We start from the raw sequence: 22,715 nt of genomic DNA, 5'->3' as shown, positions 1-22,715 counted from the left end.
TTTCTACCTTTAGTGGATCTCTATCTGCTCCCACTTTGCCGTGCCCGAGCCTCTGGCTTCCAGTCGGTAGTCTCTCCCGTCCCTCTCAGGTCGCTCTGTCCACCTTTTAAAGCTTCCAGGCAGACAACCTCAGCTTTATCTGTCGCTCCCTTTGTTCCTTCCTGTAGCTCATCTTTCTTTGCGATCTTGATTTTTTAATTGCAGAGTATTATCTGTGTTTAAGTTTTTTTTTTCGAGGTGAGCATTGTTTCTGCACCCTGTGTTCCATCTTTGTCTCTGTCAGCTGAATCCTTTCATTTAGTAAACAGGGATAGTCAAGACACTGATTTAATACATTCATCACCATCACTAACATAGATCGCTTAGTTACCCTGACAAGTTTGTTTGCAGTAGTTACGATTTAATGACTTTACTTTTTTTTAATCCTCAACTTAGCATTCCTAAACAGGTTTGTTGTTGCCTTTGAATGCGTTGCTATTGCATCTTTTGTTCATTATCAAGATTATAGACCAGTAAACTGTTTTATTATTTATAATAATAGATAACATTTTGCAACATTTTTATCTGTGGATACATTTTTTTAACTTGGGTTTAACTTGGCCAAATTTGGGTAACATAAAGAATACTCCCATTTGCCTCCTCATTCAGTGAGTTCACACAACTTTGTAATTAAGCCCTGGTTTCTGATCAGTAGTCAGTATTGACTAATACCCAAATGTCAGGTGTAAGTACAGTATAGGTACAAAGTCAGATTGTGTCTCCACACATCACTGAGTCATAATTCAAATGGAGAAGATTCAAAACAAAATAGATTCAATCTGAGAGAAGTTATTCATAACTCAGAAGACGCACTTCCTGTTAGTCCAAGACCATCACTAGCTTTGGAGCTGGTGCAGCGGTGCGTCAATAAAGGCAGTTGCACACAACATTAGCAAGCTCCAGGATATGTTTTTTTTTTTTTTTATTTATTCATCAGCTGGTAAACAGACACAAGTGGTGTAGCAGCTGTGTTTTGCTTTCTTAATGATGCATCCCACTGTAGGGGAAATCCTTCTTGACTAACCATAGTGTTGAGAAGGATGCATGTCTATGTTCTATATGTCTTCCAAAAAGCTCATCCAGTATAGCTAGTATGAGGATTCAAAGGATTAGCTTTCGCACTTTTCTCTGGTCCTGGTGACTCAGCGATGCAGGAAATGCAACCACAAAGTCACGCGTGTATAGATTACAATAAACAACACAAGCCGCTGCATTTTAAGTGCAGCCATATGTGTCGCTTGGCAAAATTTCAAAAAGGAGAAAAGGAAGTAAACAAAAGATTAAAGGAAGTCAAGTGTGGATGATTGATTAAGTGTGAGCAGTTGTTCGGTATTATGTCGTAATCATTTGGCTCTTGAGCTTTTCCTGTACATTTTTTTTTGTATTGGTTGAAAGTATTCAACTTGAGCGCTTTAGCCACGGCAGAGGCGTGAAGCACAAGCAAACCCCTCAGTTTAGGAAAGATTTACAGTAAATTAACGGCTAAACTACGAGGACCTCCCAGAGTGTGCTGCTGCAGAGGAAACAATGATTCCTTAACTGGTGGACAAAAGAGAAACTGACAATCTCAGAGTCCTGCAGCATAATAAGAGGACCTGAACGCCTCACAAAAACCTCGTACACAGCAGCTCAACAATGTTTTCTATCAGATGAAACCTGGTTGAAATGCAGACCACATAATCAGTCAGGAAGAGCTGACAAGAAGAACATGTGTTCGCACTAACTTTGAAAGTCTGTGAAAAGTATTATTGAGAAAGAAAATTGATCACTACAAATATATACACCAATAAAACTCAGATATAGTCCCTTTGAGTTCTGACTCCAGAAAGTTTAGATAAACTGAAGGCAAATGTGCTCTTGTTTGTTTGACTCTGCTCCACTCAGTTCCTCAGTTATTACTGTTGAAATGTTCAACAGCTCCTCGAGGTCCGACCACAATCACCATCATAATGATTAATTTCCTCTTCAACTGAAGGTGTCATTCCCCTCTCAGCCACCCGGTGTCTCACCAGTATCACGACAACCATGTCCGTTTGACATTACCATAACGTCTTCCACCAATGAGAGTCATGGGGCCAATGAAACAGTTGTAAAAGCCCCTACAAAGAAGCCCGGCCCAAGTGGAAGGACAAACACATGTTTTTTTAATTGCTTTCACCTCCAGTTTATGAGAATGGAGATGTGATGTGAAACAGACAAACCAAGGCTCGGATAAGGGAAGTTTGCATGGTTTAGTCGAAGTACGCTCAGACATTTGTAATGCCCAAAATATTTCAGACAGCTCTTACCCTTCTGCCCTTTGGCCCGGCGATGCCAGGAATGCCCCTCTGCCCCTGTGGACCCTGTGAGGACAAAAAAAGATAGAAGACAGAAATCGTAAGACCAGACAGTGCGAATACAACAAACAACCAGGCATAACAAGACATCTCGCTGCATCTTTTCACTTGTCATGTAAACCTTGTGAATATCCTGCAAATGCTTTCGCAGAACTCTTGCAGAATCAGACGGTGAAGACAGACTGTTTACACAGGTCCAGACTAAATTGTGGGAACTGGACATCTGATACACCAAATCAGCCCTTTAAATTTGAAGGTGTTTACAGAAAAGAGAACATTCCGCTAAATCAGTTTTGCAGTCCCAAGTTCATCTCGCAATTTTAAGCGTTTACATGATCCAGCCAAAGCCACTGAGTGGAGAAGATGGGAGTCAGTCGGCGCATGCAAGCTTCTCAGTCCATTAAGCACCGATCTGTGCGTGACTCGATGCAAAATGCAGAGTAAGCAAGAGACAAGAAGAGAGTTCTGTAGAGGAAGTTAACCAAAGGAGAATATAAACAAAGTGTGTGTGTGTGTGTGTGTGTGTGTGTGTGTGGGGGGGGGTTAAAATGGTAAACCAGTTTCAGAGAATCAGTGTTTACGCTGACATAATGCAGATGGTCGTGTGGAACACTTACAGATGCACCTTGCATGCCGATGTCCCCTGGACTTCCTGGCAACCCTGGATAGCCCTTACATGGAAACAGAAATAAGAGACAGCTTAGAACAAAGTGGTCAAGAAACCATGTCACTGTTGTCGGCATCTGCTACATCAGAAGTGGGAGCTGTCGTCGTTATACAGATCAAACACACATTGTAGCATTTGTACATTTTAACAATGATTAGCAGAGCAGGGCTGTGCAATAAAGGCTGTTACATGTGTGACCGAGAAGGATTAAGATCAAAACTGTGTTTCATTTTCAAAGAGGGCAGAATAGCTGGATGCCACAGCTCTTTTCACCACCGATTCTCGATCTGTTATTGACTATAAGGGGAATTAAACCACGATAGCAAACAGAGCCGGTCAAGACGAATGTGGTTAAGATTTGCCAGGAAAAGAGAATCCCTGCAAACGCTTTTTAAACTGAAACAGCCTAAAGAAGTGCCATCCTGACGCGCCGGACAGCCTAGTGGTTATTTTGCGTGCCCCGTGTGCACAGGATATAGTCCTTCTCCCAGTGGCCCGTGGGTTTGAATCCAACCTCAGCCCTTTGATGCATTTCATCACCCACTCTCTCCTCCCCACATTTCATGTCTCTCTCCAGCTGTCCAACCTAATAAAGGCAAAAATGGGCACAATAAATATGTTAAAAGAAGTGCCACCCCTCATTAACGAGGCTGCATCATAACTCAAACTGCTTCACACAGATCATCAGAGCGCCTTACAGAAGTCACAAAATCACACTCGCAGTCAAACAAGCACTCACACAAGTAATGATTCAATCATTTAACTATTTAGCCATCCAGCCACCAAATTAGTCATCCTTTCCTCCAGCCAGCCAAACAGTCAGCCTTGCTAGCCAGTCTGCAAGCCAGATAGGTCAGGACTTGGGCCCTAAGCCACAAGCATGGATTTCCTCCAAGGCCCCAGGACAGGGAGGGATGCAGGCCAAATAGGGATGTGAATCGAGCTCCAAACTGTCCAAATTGAATGCATCTGAACTCCTCAATTCCTATTACTGGTGCGTGTTTTTTTTTCTGACAGTCTGTCATGCCAAGCAAAACTTGCAAAAATCTGCAGTCGTAGCACAAAGAGCAGGAAAAAAAAGATGACAATAGAGCTATGTGTAATGTCTTCAAAAAGTGATATTCTCAAGAAGGGTGGGAACACCAGCAATATGCTGAAACATCTTTCTGTGGAACATGAGCCTACATTCCAGGAATACCATATCTTTGACGCTATACGCACGAGAGCTACAACCAAGCAGCACGTCTGTTACCAAGGGCAAATATCCAATGTTAAAATAACAATAGAGCTGTGCACAACGCTTGCACATTAAACTAAACAGTAAAACAGTGCACACTTTTTTTCACAACTCTGAAAACTTGTGGGCCTCACATTTACACAGTCAATCATAAAACTCATCAGACCTGTTGAAGAATCCGACCAATAAGCTGCATCAATAGTGATATGGGAATCCCTGTTATTAACCTGCACTGCCAAACTGTTATCAAATCAAACATCACATTGAATTGATTGAGGTAAGACAACGAGAATACACTCCTTCAGAAAGATCTATTCTTAGTCTTTACTGTGTTCAGGTGTGTGCAAGGATTGTTTAGTAAAAGATAAGTCCACTCCACTTGGTCATTGAGTTGAGTCTCTAAAATATGTACAGTCTTAATTAATTAACCTCCAAATAACAATTTTGAAAATAATCACATTGCTGTCAAAAATGTACCACTCCAAACCACACCTGTGAATGAGATGGGATCATACACCATTAGAGATCTTAACTGTCACAAAGTGAAAGCAGGAGCTATTTAATCTGACTAGCCGCTTATTCAGTTCTTCAGGCAGATGAAGCCAGGGGCGTGTCCAGAAGGGTGGCTAGGACTGGCATGGGCCCCCTTGAAATCTGATTGGCCACCCCCAGATGCCACTCCAAAAATCCTAAACTAAGATTGGCTTTTTGCCGATTCAGAGGCACTTCACTTCACTTTCAATTAAGTGTTCATGTTGTGTAGTTTTCTTGACGTGTCATTGCAGCATTTTGAGTACTTTAAATTGAAAATCAATACTTTGCAAACCGATTTCATAAGATTGGAGCGTAGGAAAGGAATGAGTCTATCAATAATGTGCTTTCAAACTTTTGCATCATGTCAAACCTGCAATAAACTAACTCACTATATTTCAGTCACATTGGCAATGAATGTAGTTTTGGAACTTTAAATTGTGACTTTGGACACACATCTTCTTTTAACCTTAAAGACTCAAGCTCAGAAGATTGACATGATGTCATTCTCTTGTTAACCTTAAAGGAGATATGATTAATGCAGATAGAAAGGTACATTAATTCAATTATTTCATTCTGGTGTGCATATAAACTATATGCCACCGTGCTTAAATCAGAGCGCCAATCGGGCCACCCCAATCAAATAAGTCTGGACACGCCCCTGGATGAAGTCTGGACACACCCCTGGATGGAGCAGAATAAACCACCCTTTGCTTTAGTTGTAGCTCTATTACAGATGTAATAATTTAAGACTGAATAGAGACATCACAGACAACAAAGACATTTAAAAAAAGTCCTTTAGCAGTACTACAAAAAAAAGAAAGTAAAAAGGATGTTTTTGATCCTTAACATCAATGTGGGAAGACAAATTAGCTATGGTTGAATTTTACACAGAGCTTAAAAAAGAACCTCAAGACTGAGGAGTCTGGATGCTTTTAGGTCTGAAGAGTCTGCTTTCATTTCCATGAACAAAGCTTTGTGACTATACAGCCAGAGCTGCTTCACTTCAGTCGATTCGGTTTTGAATTAATCATCCAAAGTCATTCGTTTTCTATACCAAGTGTTCGCCCTCTAGGTAGGCTGTCGGAGCTTTTGCAGTTTTCTTTGGAAACATTTAGTATAAAATGCACATGGGTCTGGAGTGAACCAACTTTCAGACAAGAAGCAGGACTCTGCAGTATTTCCTGAGGGACTGTACTTACCCTTGGCCCCTTCTCCCCGACTGGACCTGTTGGACCCGCTGGTCCTCTATCGCCCTGGGGGAAAAAAAACAGTAAGACAGAAAGAGAGAGCAGATCATTTAACTCTGACCTGAAAACCTAAACACAGAAAAAAAAAAAACCTCTCACATAGTCTTTTTCCTAATAAAGAGCAATGAAACTGGAGAGCTGCTTCTTAAACACAGGCCGTTTGAGTGACAGCTGGTTGAGTGGTGAGCAGGTACTTTGAAAACCCCGGTTGGTGGCACTCTGCACAGTGTGTTAAAAGCAAAGGTAACTCTGTGTGTGCGCTGTAAAGCTTCCTGGGCCTCCCACATCTAAACTCCCTAACTCTTGTGTCAGTGATACTTAATCCTTTCTTGAACTGTGCTGCATTCATGACTGTGCAAGCTCTTCTGTGCACTTCTATCGGACGCTGAGCAGAATAGTTTGAGTGCTCTGTATTGGAAACACGAGTCTTAATCTGGAGAAAAGGGGAATTGAATTGATCTATCTTGTGAAAGGAATTTGTGGGCTGTCAGGGTATGGCTGGTGCTGACAGAGTGAACAAGGGGGGAGGCAGGGCGGAGGGAAAGCAAGAGTTTGACAAGCAGACGGCTTCCCATCACAAGAACATGTTCTGACACACAGGGGGCGTCTGGATAGGAATGAAGAGGGGCACGTTTTTCTATATACAGAAGGAGGGAAGAATAGAGCTATGTAGCAGACTGGAGGACTTTGATAATTAATACATGGACTGGTTGGACAATTATTTACTTGATTTTGTTGCAGGGATCACTTTTAATATTTACTTTTAATCCGAGAAGCAACTAAAGACAAACATGAAGAGAGCCTCAGGCCTCTACAGCTTGCAGCATCAAAATGATTCATATACAACCTACACCTGTGTGGATCTATGCCTTTACTTATGTTTTATAAGTCTTCATGTATTTGATGAATACATTAAGATATATTAATATCTTAATGTAGATGACAGTCATTTTTCCAATTTGTCTAAATGGATTTGTCAGCTATTAAATATGAATTTCCCATCTTGAAGGAGGAGCGACAGGACACATGAATGGTGTCGCTGCATTGACAATGTTTGTTATTGTTGTCGATGTGAGAGTGGTGAGTGCCTCTCTAAGCATTTTTTCAGGGGGGGGGGGGGGGGGCGCTTTCTAAGGGCCTCAAGCCATGGGCTGCTTAGCCCAACCCCCAAATTACAGGGGTCTGCGACTGACAAGCAACCCAGCTGATGCTGACTGACAGACTAATGATAGAGAAACACACTGCTTACCTTTTCACCCGGAACTCCCATCACTCCAGCTATCCCGATCAGGCCTAGCGGACCCTTCGAGAGGGGAGGTGGAGAGTAAAAGAGAGGAAAGATGAGAGAGGAAAAAAGAGGCATATTGTTTAAAAAAACAGAGAATGTGAGTGTGTGTGGACTTCTTCATTCATTTAAGAGTTATTTTCAAACCTGGTATGAAACCTACAATGCTATAGGCTGTAGATAACAATAATGCTTCAGGGGACAAAACAAAAGCTGCTTCAAGTCCATGGAGGAAACATTTATCCTCACCCCTGAAGAGTTATTTAAACAAAATAACTAATGCTTAAAAAAACAGCTTGTTTTAATTATTAAAAATGTCCTCAATTTCTCACGGTTGTCCTTAATCTTTCGAGTATGACAAAGTGTAAATGTATTCATGCTTGAGTAAACAGCGAGAAAAAAAATCAAGACGACACAGAGGCGAGTAACTATGGCGCACTTTTTCTTCTCCTAAGATCCGTTTAGAAAACTCCATATGGATTTGATCATCCACCAAAATGTAAACAAGAACTTGAATGTTCGTAACCTTGAGATGTATCTAAAGCTTTTGTGAGTCTTGGAACAAAACCATGTTGTCTGGTGGGGGAAAAGCAAGTACACATGTTTTTGTGATGATAGGGACTTAATAGGGGGCATGATTATTTCACAGTGAACAGAAACTTGACACAGATGATCTTAAAAAAAAAAAAAAGATAACTGTGCAGCAAAGAGGTCCTCATGTGCAAAACACACCTCTATGTTAATGTGAGAGTTATCAGAGGAGCATAACCACTACCAGATCTGTCGTCTGGGACAGGGGTTGTGGTTTGGACCAGTGCCAGTCTCCCCGCTAGACAATCCAGACCCCCTTAGTGAAACTTGTGGAGCAGCTATGTCCTTTTACAAGAGGTTTACCTTGTTATGTGTCACATTGAGGTTACACATATGGAAAAAGAAAGGGCAGTTTTATGTTTCAAAACCTTTACGTGTCTGTTTTTCTAGAAGAATTTAAAGAAAACTTTGGAGTGAATATTATAAAAGTCTGACAAAATGTAGGTAACACCCTCTGAACCGAAGCCACAATACTGCTCGTATGTTACACCACAGCACATGCAGAAAGCCACTAGGACACTGTAAACTACCAGGACATCTGACCTAAACTCAATCATACTGTTGTTGCAATAATTCATGTGATTGGCCCAAGTTCAGACCATGGTCTCACTTAAGCGTCGACCACAAAAGCCAGCGCGGTCAGACTGCGGCTGCCTCTGGATCTGAGTGCCAATTTCCAGTTGCTGCATTTCCGTCTTTCCTGATCCATTCACGTACTTAACAGGTTGCACAGATTCTATATGACTGCTATTCTTTACTTTGAGCACATAATCATATAGTTTACATCCTGGCATTTAGTTTTTATTCCTCTGTAACCTTTTTCTGTATCACGCCATGTGACCAGAGAGTAAGGGAAAGGAAGGAAGGAACGTCAGTAAGGAATGGAAAACTAAAGTGACAGAAGGACAAAGTAGGCGAGACACTGAAAAAGACACATAACAAACTGTTTACATGAACACAGTGACATTTTGTTCCATTGGCTCGTCCCTAACTCAGCAAAGAAAAAAAAAAAAAAAACAGCCTCAAATTGTTACTCATCACCTCTAGGGTTTTTATCCTGTTGGAGGCAAGTCGAGCGTTTAAGTGATAGATTAGTAGCAGAGTGTTTTCTGAGGGATGCAGCCTGCAGGCTTTGGAACAAGAGCTTTAAATTGACCTCAAATCCCTTAATTGGGACAAGAAGTGGGACAATGTGGTACCCCGGTATCACCTAACAGAAGGAAATGGTTTCAAAGTGGTTTCCATGTGACACCGGCGCTTTTTACCGTTCTGTTTTAAAGGCAGATCTGGTTTCGGAGTCAAAGCCAGGGTTACAAAAAGTACTGGTATACCCATTAACCTTACGTTTGGGAAGAAATACAGCTGCAGTCAACTAAGAGTATTAAGGTTAAGTGAGTCACTGACATGAAAATCAAAGCAATAAGTTGACATATGAACTGCATATCATGCACGCCTGTGGCTGCCTTTGGTAATTGACGGCTGCGACATGTTTTAGTAGTTGTGGACTAAAGGGGGAGCACTCAGCAGCAAATCTAAATTGGCTCAAATCTACCACACTGAAAAAAACCTCTAGTAAAATTTCACTTGAGAGACATTTTATGGGAGGCCACATGGTGATACAGGGGTGGCTCAGAAAAGACAGGCACCCCTGGGTTAACCTGTTACTAGATAACAGTCTTTTTTCTCAGATTCTTACACAACTAACTTATTTGGAAAAGTGATGTCATGCAATTCATTAGAGCCTCCATATGTTTTAGAGTTGTTGTTTTTTTATTTCCTCTGCATAGCCCCACGGCTCCTCCTAGGCTTCAAAGCTCTCTCTACGCAGTGAGTGCTTAATCCCTCTCATATGTGCGCTGCAGAAACACAGTCCAACACGGCCCGCTTGGTTGCCTCCACTATGCACAGAATGCAAATATTAACATTATGGGGGCCTCCGGAAAGGACGGACATAGTTTGGATGTTCAGAGAGTTTTGTGCGTCTGAGGATTTTGCAAAAGAAGACAATTTCTTTTGAGATATTTGTTTTGGGTACAAAGTATTAATGAAGTATGAAACGGACAGGCAGCATCTGCAACTGTAATTTTGCAGTTCATACGTTAATTATAATTACAAATAATCTGACCAGAGATTCCACAGTTATTGAACTTTGACAACATGCAGCAGATACTTTGGCAAAAAAAACACTTTAGCAGCCCTGAGCTTTAGAAAACTGTGAAACCCAAACACGGTGACTTCACCGAAGATCTCATATTACTCTCCTTTTCTTCTTTTTTTTCTGCTGTGTTGCTCTGCCAATTTCACGATGACCAAACGAACTGTGATTCTGGGAGATGATCCAAATTGTCTTAACATTGAAAGTAGGTCAGGAAAACAGTAAGACATCAGGAAATACTTCTTTAATGTCCTCCAAAATATTCATTCATAGAGATGAATTGCATCAGTATCTTAATATGCTGGGAAAATGTATTTTTAAATGTACTGTAAATGCTTTAAAGACAGGAAGTGGAACCAATTAAAACCGCAGCACAGGCTCCACATTAACACCCTTAAAGAGGACTTAATGAGAAGCTGCTATTGCACAGCATGGTGGTTGTTAGTTAATAACAGTACTGTACTTTACAAGTGAGATAGCAACTTACTTGTGGTCCAGGTTTTCCAATGTTTCCCATGTCCCCTTTCTCTCCCTGCAAGCAGAACACATCAAACAGTGTGCGGGTTAGCTTCCTGCAATTAGAGAGATGTCTGTCACCGTTCTACCCTGCAGCTGGCTCCCCAATCAGGATATTACAAGTGTTAAAAAAAAGGAACACACACTCTTATTCCGTGGGACTGGAAAGCTTCGCTTCTTATTGGTGTGCTTGGTATGTATGTGTGATGAAAGCCTGGGGAGAACATTTTCTCTCCCTTAATGAAGAGCATGTGTTTAACACAGTTAGGGCTCAGCTCACAGTAACGTGGAGACGCTGGAAATCAGAGGTAAGCATGACGGTGTCATTTAGAATCCTAAAATCTTGAAATCACATCGTACTTCTATCATGGCGCAGCAATTGCGGTGATGGCAAAAAAAACAATGGCAGCCCTAAACATATAGGAAGGAACAGGGTTGGAATGCCGTGGTTTGCTGTAGTAAAAACCTGAAAACAAACGTATACAGCAAAATCCTCTACACTTAAAATTTAAAGCCAGAAAATTCTGAGTGTCAGGGTGATAAAGTTGGGTGTATTCAATCCTCCTTGAAGTGTGAGGAACTTCCGTTGACGCTCAAATGTATGTTCTTCACTAAACAGCATGATATTATGACAAATGCTAGCTGATGTGTTTTCCCTGAAACAACTGTTGGAGACAATTATTTGTGGGCTATTAGCCTTAAAGGCTTTATATGCAATTTTTTGATCCAGCAGATGTCGCCCTTGAGCAACCAGCATGAAACCAAAACAACTTGCGCTGCATTGTTGTGTTAGCATGCTAATGCTAGCGATCTTTATTATGCTGGTATCTTCACACTGCATGTAAATTTACCTGAAATGAGCGTGATCTAGAAACACAGTTAAGCAGTGAGTACAGTATGTTATTCTTCTTTTCTCTAGTCCCTCAATTAAACAACTTTTATACACGAGGGGAGGAGTCAACCGCCGTCCCGGCGATGTAAACAAACTGAAGATAGGACTCTGAAAACTCTGAAAACATCACAGACAGTGGGACTCGGGTGTTACACCCATTGTAGACAGTCATGACTCACAGAGTTATCTTCAGAGGATATACTTGATTTATATTATATTTAAGTGTTAAAAATCGCATATAAAGCGATAAAGAGATAGACAGAGGGGAGTGATGTATGGGAAATGTGTCGCACTTCAGACTTGAACCCGGGCCGCCTGCTTAGAGGACTACAGCCTCTGTACATAGGTCGCGACTTCACCGCTAGGAGATCTGCGCCCCACCTAGTCTGTTATTTCTTTTTTGCAACATTTTAAATGTTCACTATTAATTGAAACTGGCGCGCTCACTGTGTGCGGGGTAATGTTGGGCGATACAAGGTGCGATGTCGTAGGGACAACTGACTGAAAAAAACAACAGTGGACTAGCTTACCTCCGCTTGGTAATGGAGTGGTCTCTGAAGCGGTTGTAGGGACACTTGTGTGGGAGAGGTTAAGGGTGGAAAGGTAGGAAACGAGTGGAAAATGGCTGAAACGCGTCGGGCGTGTTCCACTCTTTTCTTGCCTTTTCACCTTAACTTAACCTTCACCACTTTAAACGTTCCCTTGACATTTACTCCACAATTCAATGGAACTATGACTATTGTTGGTAGTTAAAAGCATACCAAGCTCATCAAACACAGCAGCATGTTTATTTCTTCAAAATTTCTCAACATCTAGAAACTTGTCCGTTCCACATCTTTAACAGATGTGGACTGAGGAAAAAACTGTAGAAAAAAATTATACTGATTCCATCTCAAGGAAAGAAAACATGATCAGACAGGGTAAAGACTCTGTGCTGAATATTAGTCAATATTCAACAATACTGTGGCATCATGTTATGTTACAGAGCTCATAATGAGGTATTTCTTAAAGAAAACGTCAATGGTTGAAAGTGTGTTAATCTTTGAACATAACACAAAAACACAGTTACAGGAGTGTAGCAAACAGCACAGTGATTATGAAAAGAAAGTGATCTCACCTGTAGACCGTCAGGGCCAGGTTCACCTATGTAGCCTTTTCTTCCAGGTCTCCCCTACAAAGAGAAGAGGAGAGACAGTTTCACACACTTTTACAAACCTGCAGTCGAAAGGTACCAAAACTGAAAATGTGTTTAAGCTGCTTGCTTAAAGATCATCGAAGAAAACTGTTTCATTCAAACAACTTGCAATAGGCTGAGTTATTGAGAATGGTTGTGTATCTGGAGTTCTTACTGTAGGGCCAGCGATGCCAGGTGGGCCGAGTGGTCCTTCATCACCCTGCAGAACACAGCACAGCTCATCAAACACAAAGATTCTGCTCTTTCATAACTCTACGAGTACGAGCAAACTCTACAATTAGCAGAACAATCCAGCTGTTTTTCCATTCATCATCACACCACAAGTAAACTGGTCAACTTTAGAAGTAAGAAGACTTGCACTAATAATGTAAAAGTAACTGCGATCTCGCGCTACTTTAGCCCCGTTTCCACCAAGCGGTCCAGTGGGTTCAGTGCGGTACAGATTTATTGGTGTTTCCAAAGTCAAAAGCTGAGAATGGTACCAAAATAACGGATCCGTACCGTCCTACTTTTTTGGTACCCTTCTGTGGGGGGGCCAAGCGTACCAATCCAACCCTAAAGTCACACTGCACTCCGTTGATTGGTCAAAATAATAAATAAACAACACACCATTACTAATTCAGACTTATCTTTTCAAGCAGAGAAGAGCCATTTTGAAACTTGAATAAAAATCCCTTAGGACCGGTGATGCATTAGGGTTGTATATTATTTGTTTTATTCTCTATTATTACCACCAAAGAAAGGGTTAAATTGTCGAAACTCTTCTGAGCTTCTGACCCAAACCTGTCACTGTGGTACATAAAGTAAAATCCAAAAAAAAAAAAAACTGCAGTACAGAGGTTGTACTTCCCACCTGTATGATTCTAGGCCTGGGGTCTCTGACTCTTTAAGACTTTGTGTGTGTAATCTGTCTGAGATTCTGTAACTCCACAGTAGGAAAGTGTGTTTGTCTTAGAGGGGAGAACAGTGATCAACGACATCTTCACAGTGTTTGCCTGGTCAATGCACAAACAAAAGCACCTGTGAGTGGTATGTACATCTCCAGACTTCTCTTCTTTTTTTTTTCACTGCTGGAAAATATTCAAGCTTGATTTTATAAGCACCCAATGGTAAATCATGACTTCACCCAGTGGAACATGCCCCGAGATATATGGCAGCGGAAAAAAAATCCCACTCGGGCTAAGCTGCAGTTGTTTGAAATGTGCTAACATGCTAAATGAGAAGAATTGCCTCAGACTAATGATCCAATGGAAACCCTTTGATGAGCCATATTTTCCACTTTTCTGGATCACTGAGCCAAGAACCACACTGACGGGTAGGGTTTAGTTGGGTGTTGAATCATCTCACCTGTGTTCCTTGTGGCCCTGGCGGGCCTTGTGGCCCTCTGGCACCTTGCAAACCCTGAAGAGAACCCAAATAGATGATTCAATCAGATGAATTTAATGAATGGGTGGATAAATGGAGAAGACAAAGAGAGGCTGTTGTACCTTTGGCCCGGGTGGACCGTTGGGCCCTGGTACCCCGATGTCTCCAGGAAACCCCTTGCAAAAAAACAAATGAGAAAAACACATTAGTCACATTACTAATTGCTTGATTTTGACACATGCTCTCTGCATCTGTGTACTTTACGGGAGGAGTGGGATTATATTGCATTTAAATGATCATGAGCAGGAGCGCCAATAGCCTAGCGGTCCTCGTCCCAGCGGCCGTGGGTTCCAATCCGACCTCTGCCGCATGTCACTCCCTACTCTCTCCTCCCAACATTTCCTCTCTCTCTCTCTTCAGTTGTCCTATCTAAGAAAGGCAAAAAAGCCCCAAAAACATATTTATTTAAAAAATATACATATATCGTAAGCAGCCTCTTGTTTTCACATAGAACAAAAGGTCATCTTTGAAAATCTTTGATAGTGATGGCTTGCTGCTGAGCAGATAGAAACTGAATACCTTGAAGCATCTGCCACAACAGAATCATTCATTTCAGTGAAATATGCCTGTAAGCTGTGACCTAGGTGACCTATGGTCCTGTTGCATGACTGAGTGCAGCAGGCCTTTGACATTTTCCATGCCTTTCACAGACATTGCACCACCAACAATGACGAAAGGTGAAGTGTTCAGCTTCCAATGCACAGACAAGCAGAAGACCGAAGCAAACTGAACAAGTGATTATTCTCGTTTTGATGCAAATTGTGGTTCTACTGAGAACCCTTGTTGTCTCGACTGCTCCATTTCATAAAATCTGTCAGTTAACTGATGATAGAGCCATCTCTTCTCAACAGAATCAGACCCCCTGTCATGCTACATAGACCAAGTAAAATAAAGCAGAGGGTCGTGGGTTCATCTCATCAGCTCATCTAAATTCTGAGTCGAATTTTTGAGAAAAGGGACAAGTGAAGGGAAGGTCATAGAGGGTCATCACATGACTGACATTGGCTAGGAAGATATCCTGTTTAGTAAACAGCTTAGACTTGCAAAGTAGTAAAAGGTCATGGAGTCAAATGAATCACTTTAGTTATCGTCTGGTAAAAGCCAAAGCAGACTAGCAAGTCCAATTCTTTATAAAATCTTTACTACCAAGTTTATCATCTGCAGAGAATGAATGGCCTTATCAGAAATGTAAAGATTTTTTGGGAGAAACCGGAGGTGGATAGAGTCAGAAATCATGGAGGGAGAGAGAGAGAGAGAGAGAGAGAGAGAGAGAGAGAGAGAGAGAGAGAGAGAGAGAGAGAGAGAGAGAGAGAGAGAGAGAGAGAGTGTGTGGTGAATGACATGCATGAAAGGAGCCACCGGTCGGACTCGAACCTGAGACGTCCACTTAAGAGGACTGCAGCCTCTGTACATGGGGAGTGCAAACTAACCACTCAGTCACCAGCGCCCAGCAATCTGCCAGATTGTAATATTTATTGTGCATGAGAAGAATTTCCCCCCTGTGATAGATGTACAGGAAATTCCACGGTAATCCCTCCATTAGTTTTCTAAGACATCATGTCAGGGATCAAAGAAGAGCCCTGCAGCGGGTCAGGTACCACGAGTAAGACGCAAAAAAATATGGAAACAGGAAAAAGACGTACTTCTATAGAAGAAGGGACAAGGGTACAACTGATCTAAATACAGGGGGGCAGACAAAACAAGATATTTAAAGAAATCCAATGGGAATGTCATTGTTCAGTATTTAAACACTAATTCAGTTACTGTTGTAAAACCTGATCAACCACCAGGCTTTATTTCACTGTGCAGCCTGTAACACTGAACCCTTAAGTTCATTCATCGCTGCCACTCTAGTCAATGCTCCTGCGGGTCTATTTTCGACGGTGCCCGCTGCAAGCAGGACAGATAAGAATGACCTTGACAGGAAGTCAGACAAGGAAACACTCTGACCATCCGGTCAGTTTCAAAATAAAACACAACACATGGACTCGTCATCTTATTCCCCATCACTTAATTAACTTCAAGTCAAAACAGGCGCCAAATGAACAACAAAGCAACCTCAGAAAGACAAAACAACAAGTTGTTTGCACGTTTTTCTCTTCATATTCCCGCTTGATCTCGTTGTTCTGCGCTCACGTTCCAAAAATGAACCCAGTGAGGCAGAGAGCGCACGCCGTCCGACGGAGCAAAACCGTGGCGACTACTGACGCGCACAGAGTATGTGGAAATGAGGAGTAAAAAAGAAAGAAAACAAACAGCAGTATGACTTTATTGCTGCATCTGTGTTTGAGCTGACTCTAATTTAAACCGTTTGTCAGCATCTTCCCATGTTAACGTTTTTTAACATGGAACGCAAGCCGTCCTGGAGAGAAGTTCATTGACCTTCCCTGACGTTGTTCTAAACAGCAGGTTTGTCCGTTCTGTGGTAAGAAGTGAGATTTAAGTCGTGTTTTCAGGTCAAGAACGTACATGATGTCACCAAATTTTATCTGGGAGAGGCTTTCACTATTCTCTGTTAACATGAGGGGATCGTGATGTGGTCCTGCGCCTGTTTCATTTAAAAACTGGGAACAAATAAGTGACATGGTGAACATTAAAACTCATCGTATGTCCTACCTCTGGTCCTGGAGGCCCAGGTGGTCCTTGTGACCCAATATCACCGATTCTACCCTGAAAAAACAAACAAACAGGAGATACTGTTACACAAACTGATCTTAAACTGGATGTTAATAATACCCAGTGGAGGAAAGTAACACATAACAAATACTCAATTTACTGTAATTAAGTAGTTTTAATGTTTACTTGTACTTTTTTGAGAGTTTGTATAACCAGTAACTTTACTTTAACTACAATATAGTTAAGGGGAATAATTATACATTGTCCAAAGTGCTAATTAAAAGTTAATTAAAACTTTAAAAAGGCCAAAAATGAGGTCCAAGCCTTCCATCACCTAGGTGTGGATGGACTTGCGTATGCAGACCACAGGCACAGAGATAAAACACAGAGAAGGAGATGAAGCCTCGCATTGAACTTAATCATAACGGTGTGTCTTTACTTTAACAACCTGATTAGAGATTCAGATTCTCTAGTTGTTTTTGCACTGCACAGGAAGTTTAGATCATATTTGACCTTTTAACCCCGCACCCTACGCCCCCAGGTATAAAAGTACTCAGTCCTTTTTAAACAAAAAAACCTTTCACCTTTACTCGAGTATATAAACAAAGCAATTGTTTGACTTCTACATAAGTAACATTTAATCCACGTATCTTTTTCTTGAGTGCACTCTCTTGTACTATTTCCCGCCCTGTTAATGCCTCAGACACACACGCTCGCCTGGTTTACGTTGTGTACAGTGTGAGCTTGTTGTTGTCTGTCTTTGCGCCTACAGTATACTGATTGAATGTTTATTACTTTTAATTACTTTCTTCAGCTGGTTAATCTTCTTTTTGTCTTTTCTCCTAAATTAAACCGGGGTAATAATACTATTTGATTATGTAATGACAGTAGTGACATAAACTAAAGAAACTGCATAGAAACTAGGTGAAAGCATCTGGATAAGTTTGTAATGAATCCTGTTGATTTAACAGGAATGCTTAATCTGAGCTTTTTTGTTGTTGTTGCTGATAAGTAGTATTGTAGTACTGGAAACTAGTCTCGAGACCACTTTATGAAAGTCTCAGTCTCATCATGGAATCCAAAGCACTTTAACTCGGCCTTGTCTCGGTCTCACACTGGGCGGATTCCTGATTTTTTAATCAAAACCACCACTGACTGGCTATTTTCACGTCATTACTGTGATTAGAAAAAAACCCGTTCTTTTCTAAAAGACATATAACTTCGATTCATTCATCATTTGACTTTTATCCCCCGGTTACGGCCGCAACCTTTCAGGTGTCACAGTCTAAGTTACGCCCCCTGCACACAAGATCATGATTTTTTCATATTTATGGTGTTGATCTCGGTCTCGCCCTGCCTTGGTCTTGGTCTTGACTCAGTCTAGATCCCTAAATATCTCGGCCTTGTCACAGTCTCGGAGCACTCTGATCTCGAGTATGTCTTGCTCTCGGTTCATGTGTTCTTGACTAAGAACACTAAGCAACAAGTCGTCGTTTGAAGAAACTCATCCTGTGTCTCTACTCTAAAATGAGCTCAGTAAAAGTAAGTCCTGATAAACCTGAGATGTAATGAATGTGACCGACCTGACTTCAGTTTTACGAGCCAACAAAAACAGAGTCCAGATCTCATTGTGGCTCACTGTGTTTATCCTGCTTGGTCTATAAAAGCTATACAAAAACCTTTATAAACTGTCAGCATGCACCCACACACACGTGTAAATATAGAAACACACATAACACCTTGTACACAGGGGCACACACACTCACACTAACGTACCGGTGGTCCTGGCTTCCCTCTTGGCCCAGACGGACCCGGCGCACCAGCAGCTCCCTGAAAGACAAACACATCACTCGAAAACGTATCTAACGACCCTTTTGTGTTTGTTTGCTTTTATCCTTTATCCTATGAGTAATGTGCATATGTGTGTTAAACCTTACTCATATGGGAAAACTGTTATGTGATGACTCACACTTCATGTGAATAATGTCACAACATCTGCGTTTATTTAAAAACTAATGCATTTCTTTTGGGGGAAACGTCTGGATTAATTTGTTCCTGATTTTTGGAACAATAAATGTTCCTCAACATATTCTGCTTTAGTCCAATTATTTGTCAAAGCAGGGGGGTAAACAAGGGCTCGCTTTAGTGACATATGGCAATAAAACACGAGTATTGAAAATGTTCTGATGAAGGTGAAATGAAAGTTGATTAAAGCGGGAAAGTTGTTTCTTTCTTGTGTGATGAGGGGGTTACGTACCTTATCACCTTGGTACCCCATGTCTCCTGGGTGGCCCCGTTGTCCCACTTCACCCTGAATTTCACAGCATCATACAGAGATATAACACAACACTATTCTGCCATTGATCACACAACATCACCACAGTTAAACACACACACATACATACAACTATACTTTAGATATACGGTGCACTAGAACTGTAAAAGCAAGTTGCTATAAACATACAGTTTAGCTATCATGACATTAAGTAGACACACTATTAAGAACCAAGAAATACTGTGGTGTGATATCATTCATTAACATGCAAACACGCTGCGATGATGCGTGTGAATTCTCAACAGGCTCGCTTGTAATATCTCCAATTTGGCGAGCGGCACTACTGACACATTACACACAGATACACTGCAATAATATAAATATTTAGATCACCTTATCACCTTTCAATCCAGGCGGGCCAGCTCGTCCTCCTGGGCCCTGCCACGTGGAGACGAAAGAAGGGAGGGAGCGCAGACGGATATTAGATTTATAATGTGAAGATGTTTTTACAGAACAGACTTTAACAGTAATTATGGTAAAGTTCAGAGAGATTCAAATGATTTAACTTTAGGGATAAGACAATCAGAAGCTTTCCGACCTGAAACTGCAACCCTGGATTTGGAAACAGGCTAATAAAAATCAGCTGTATGTTCAACTATGTGAAAGAGGCTGGGATCATTCTTTTCATTTTTACACAACGTAACATAAACAGCATTTTCCTAAATGTTTACAAAAAATGCAGATATGGCATTCAGCTGTACAACATTTTGGCATATCAAGCCTGACAACCCTCCTCCCTCTTTCACTGAGCAAACGTCTCCAGGTCTGCTGCTGAAGCACAACTATTAGCACACAACGATGAAGGATGAAACACAATGACACGGTGAGCCCCATCGTCATAGACACCCAGTGGAGTTATTTGAGGCCAATCATTATCATTCAGAGCCGATATTTTAACCTACCTGAGGTCCCACCATACCAGGCAGTCCCCTCAGTCCCTCAGGCCCTGGGTCGCCCTGTGGAGGGAAAAAGGTACACATTGTAATTTTACAGTAAACAGTAATGCTAGCCAAGAGGTGTTGTTGACATTTTTCTATACTAACTGATTTTGATTTCTTCTTTTCAGGGCGGAATTTACACCAACTCTTTTCTACCTTCATACAGTACTGAGCCGTACTGACAGAGTTAGCAGCTGTGTTGTGTTGGTCTGGGCCTGGCGAAGCTTACTTCTGCCGGCCCACAAGATCCACACTCATTGACAGAGGTGAGGTGATAACGGCTAGATTGAGCGGGCTGGAATGAAAACCCTTTCCAAGTAGTCTGAAAGTAAATACTGGAAACTGATATGGAGGGTTTGTGATCTTCACCATCCCAAGAGCATCAATGATGCTGTGGGGGGAAATATGAATATTTATATCGCTCTTATCACAGACAAAAACAAAAAACAACATAAACACAACAAAACAGGAACAAATAAGTACTTCATTGGCCATTATTATGAAATCCTGATATGACTAGGAAGAATATTTGGCACAGTAAAACATAGATCAGTAGGTAGACTACTTGGACCTGATTACCCATAGGCCTGTCTAAACATCAACGTTTATAGCTGCTTTTTGAAAGACTCAACAGAATCAAAAGAACGTAACAAGATGGGCAGGGAATTCCAGAGGATTGGTGCTATATAGCCTCAAACACACGATCACCACAAGTCTTAAAATCTGTCAGTGGGACAGACAGCAGGTGTTCGACCTTATTGAACGGGTACAGTTGAATGAGTTCTGACAAATGTTCCGGGGGCCTGTCTGTGAACGGCTCTGAAAGTGAGGGTGAGAATTTTAAACTTAATCATGAAAATACTGAAGTCTAAGTCTATGCAAGGCAAGCACATGCATCCATGTATGAAACTGATTCCTTTGAAAACCAGCTGGGAAGCTCACTTAAATGTTCCCCCCTTTGAAACTGCAGGGGAGGGGGGGGTTAAATAAAAAAAGGACTTAGGATGGAGAGAAGCGTTTTTTTGCCAAAACAATTGAGAGTAAAAACTGCCTACCAACTAAAATTGAAAAGAAAAGCAGAATGCAAATAATATGTTAAGTAAAAAGCCTGAGGTTCATTTTTATGTCATGAGTACCATCCATATAATCAACATGTCAATCTGCTGGATTTGAAAAAAAGTGCAAGTGAGTGAGAGTAGAGCGAGAGAACATGGTTTAATTTGATGTCATTGTGCGCATGTAGTCCATCTGGATCCTCTGGAGCTGGTGTGTGTGATTCTGCCTCTCCACTGACACAAATCACATGTGCTCCATCATAGAAGGCTTTCAACAGGGAACACAAGAACAAAAGAGGAGGAGAGGAAGGGACAAGCCACAAGACTTTCCCCAGAACAAAATATCTGGTGGGGGAGATTTGGTCCACCAACTGTCCAACACAGAGGCTTTACTCAAACTGCAGTCAAGATGAATCCTGAACACCAGGTGGTTAGAGATGATCCAAGCCATTTTCTCCCAAGATAATTGATTCCAAGCTTGAACAAAACCAGATTGCAGCATTACTGTACCTCTTGTTTTAACAAAACCACAGTGGCCTCAGGAGATCCAATGAGACATACAATAATACGGCAGTGCCCAGTGTATTATAGACACGTTTTTTTATACTCATATACAGATACTACTGGTTACATTGGCTGGCCTCAACTCACCATGTTAAAAAGATCCTTTTGTCAGCCTATACGATTTTAAAGAGCCCATATTCTGCCCTTTTTGGGGTTCGTATATTTAATCTATGTACCTACTTTTGTACGTTCTCAATAGCTAAAATCTGAAAAAAGTGTCTGTTTTCATGTACTGCTCCTCCTTGCTCCCTCTACGCTCTGAGTCCGTGAGTCAGTGATCTCACACTGGCAATGACGTCGGACTGACAATTTTTTATCGAGGGGGGCTAGAACCGAACGTTACATGCGGCTAATGCTACAGCTAACAGGAGGACGTAGGAGAAGCCGCGTTTCTGCGGATTTTGAATTTTTGCACATAGATGTGCCTAAACATGCACAGGACACTTGGAAAACACACTAAAGAGCATATAAAACCAGAAAAAGCCTAATATGGGACCTTTAAACAACTGTTTCTGGTGCTCAACCCTGGTGCTCTGCATGCAGGCTGAGTGTGTCTGAGTGTCTGGCAGCTTCACATTCTGTTGATTCACAAACTGGCAAAGACATCAAGAGCATACCAGAACGGACACTCGCTGTTCTGTTTTTGCTCTTTGATTACTTAACTAAAGTGTGAACTTTGTGTAACTGCCTTAAACAAATGAGTGAGCACAGCTTAGAGGGCTCATCTTTCTTACTGATACTGGGATAGTGTTGTAGTACTTCTTGGTCTCAAGACCACTTTTTGAAGGTCTCGGTATCAAAATCATTTTGTTACTCTGTCTTGTCTCGGTCTCCGACTGGATGGACTCCAGATTTTAAATCAAGACCGGTCAAGACCACCATTGACAGGCTATTTTTCCACTCCATTTCTGTGATTGGAAGGAAAATACACCTTTCTAAAAGACCAAATACCTCATAGCTTCATTTTTGTGAACCTTCCAGGTGTCACGGTCTAAGTGAGTGTAGTAGTTGATGATTTTTCAGTGATATTTATGGTCTTGGTCTTGGCTAAGGTATCGGAGCACTCTGGTCTCGGGTATGTCTTGGTC

At 41.5% G+C, this 22,715-nt stretch overlaps 1 protein-coding gene across 1 annotated transcript in view; it reads right to left on the bottom strand.

Annotated features, from left to right (window-relative positions):
- Positions 1-22,715, bottom strand: part of LOC109983837 (collagen alpha-1(XXIV) chain) — a 94,062-nt gene that overhangs the window by 30,813 nt on the left and 40,534 nt on the right. The window contains exons 15-28 of the mRNA XM_065955646.1: positions 19,973-20,026; positions 19,404-19,448; positions 18,993-19,046; positions 18,512-18,565; positions 16,736-16,789; positions 14,182-14,235; positions 14,042-14,095; positions 12,849-12,893; positions 12,617-12,670; positions 10,579-10,623; positions 7,310-7,363; positions 6,013-6,066; positions 2,993-3,046; positions 2,328-2,381 (exon numbers count right to left, since the gene is read on the bottom strand). Of these exons, the coding sequence (XP_065811718.1) occupies positions 2,328-2,381; positions 2,993-3,046; positions 6,013-6,066; positions 7,310-7,363; positions 10,579-10,623; positions 12,617-12,670; positions 12,849-12,893; positions 14,042-14,095; positions 14,182-14,235; positions 16,736-16,789; positions 18,512-18,565; positions 18,993-19,046; positions 19,404-19,448; positions 19,973-20,026 (729 nt within the window). The remainder of the gene's footprint in view (positions 1-2,327; positions 2,382-2,992; positions 3,047-6,012; positions 6,067-7,309; positions 7,364-10,578; positions 10,624-12,616; positions 12,671-12,848; positions 12,894-14,041; positions 14,096-14,181; positions 14,236-16,735; positions 16,790-18,511; positions 18,566-18,992; positions 19,047-19,403; positions 19,449-19,972; positions 20,027-22,715) is intronic.

This window comes from Labrus bergylta, chromosome 6 (genome assembly GCF_963930695.1).
Source record: "Labrus bergylta chromosome 6, fLabBer1.1, whole genome shotgun sequence".
NCBI lineage: Eukaryota > Metazoa > Chordata > Actinopteri > Labriformes > Labridae > Labrus > Labrus bergylta.
The sequence above is the reverse complement of the archived record's forward strand: the minus strand, read 5'-3'. Positions and strand labels throughout refer to the sequence as shown.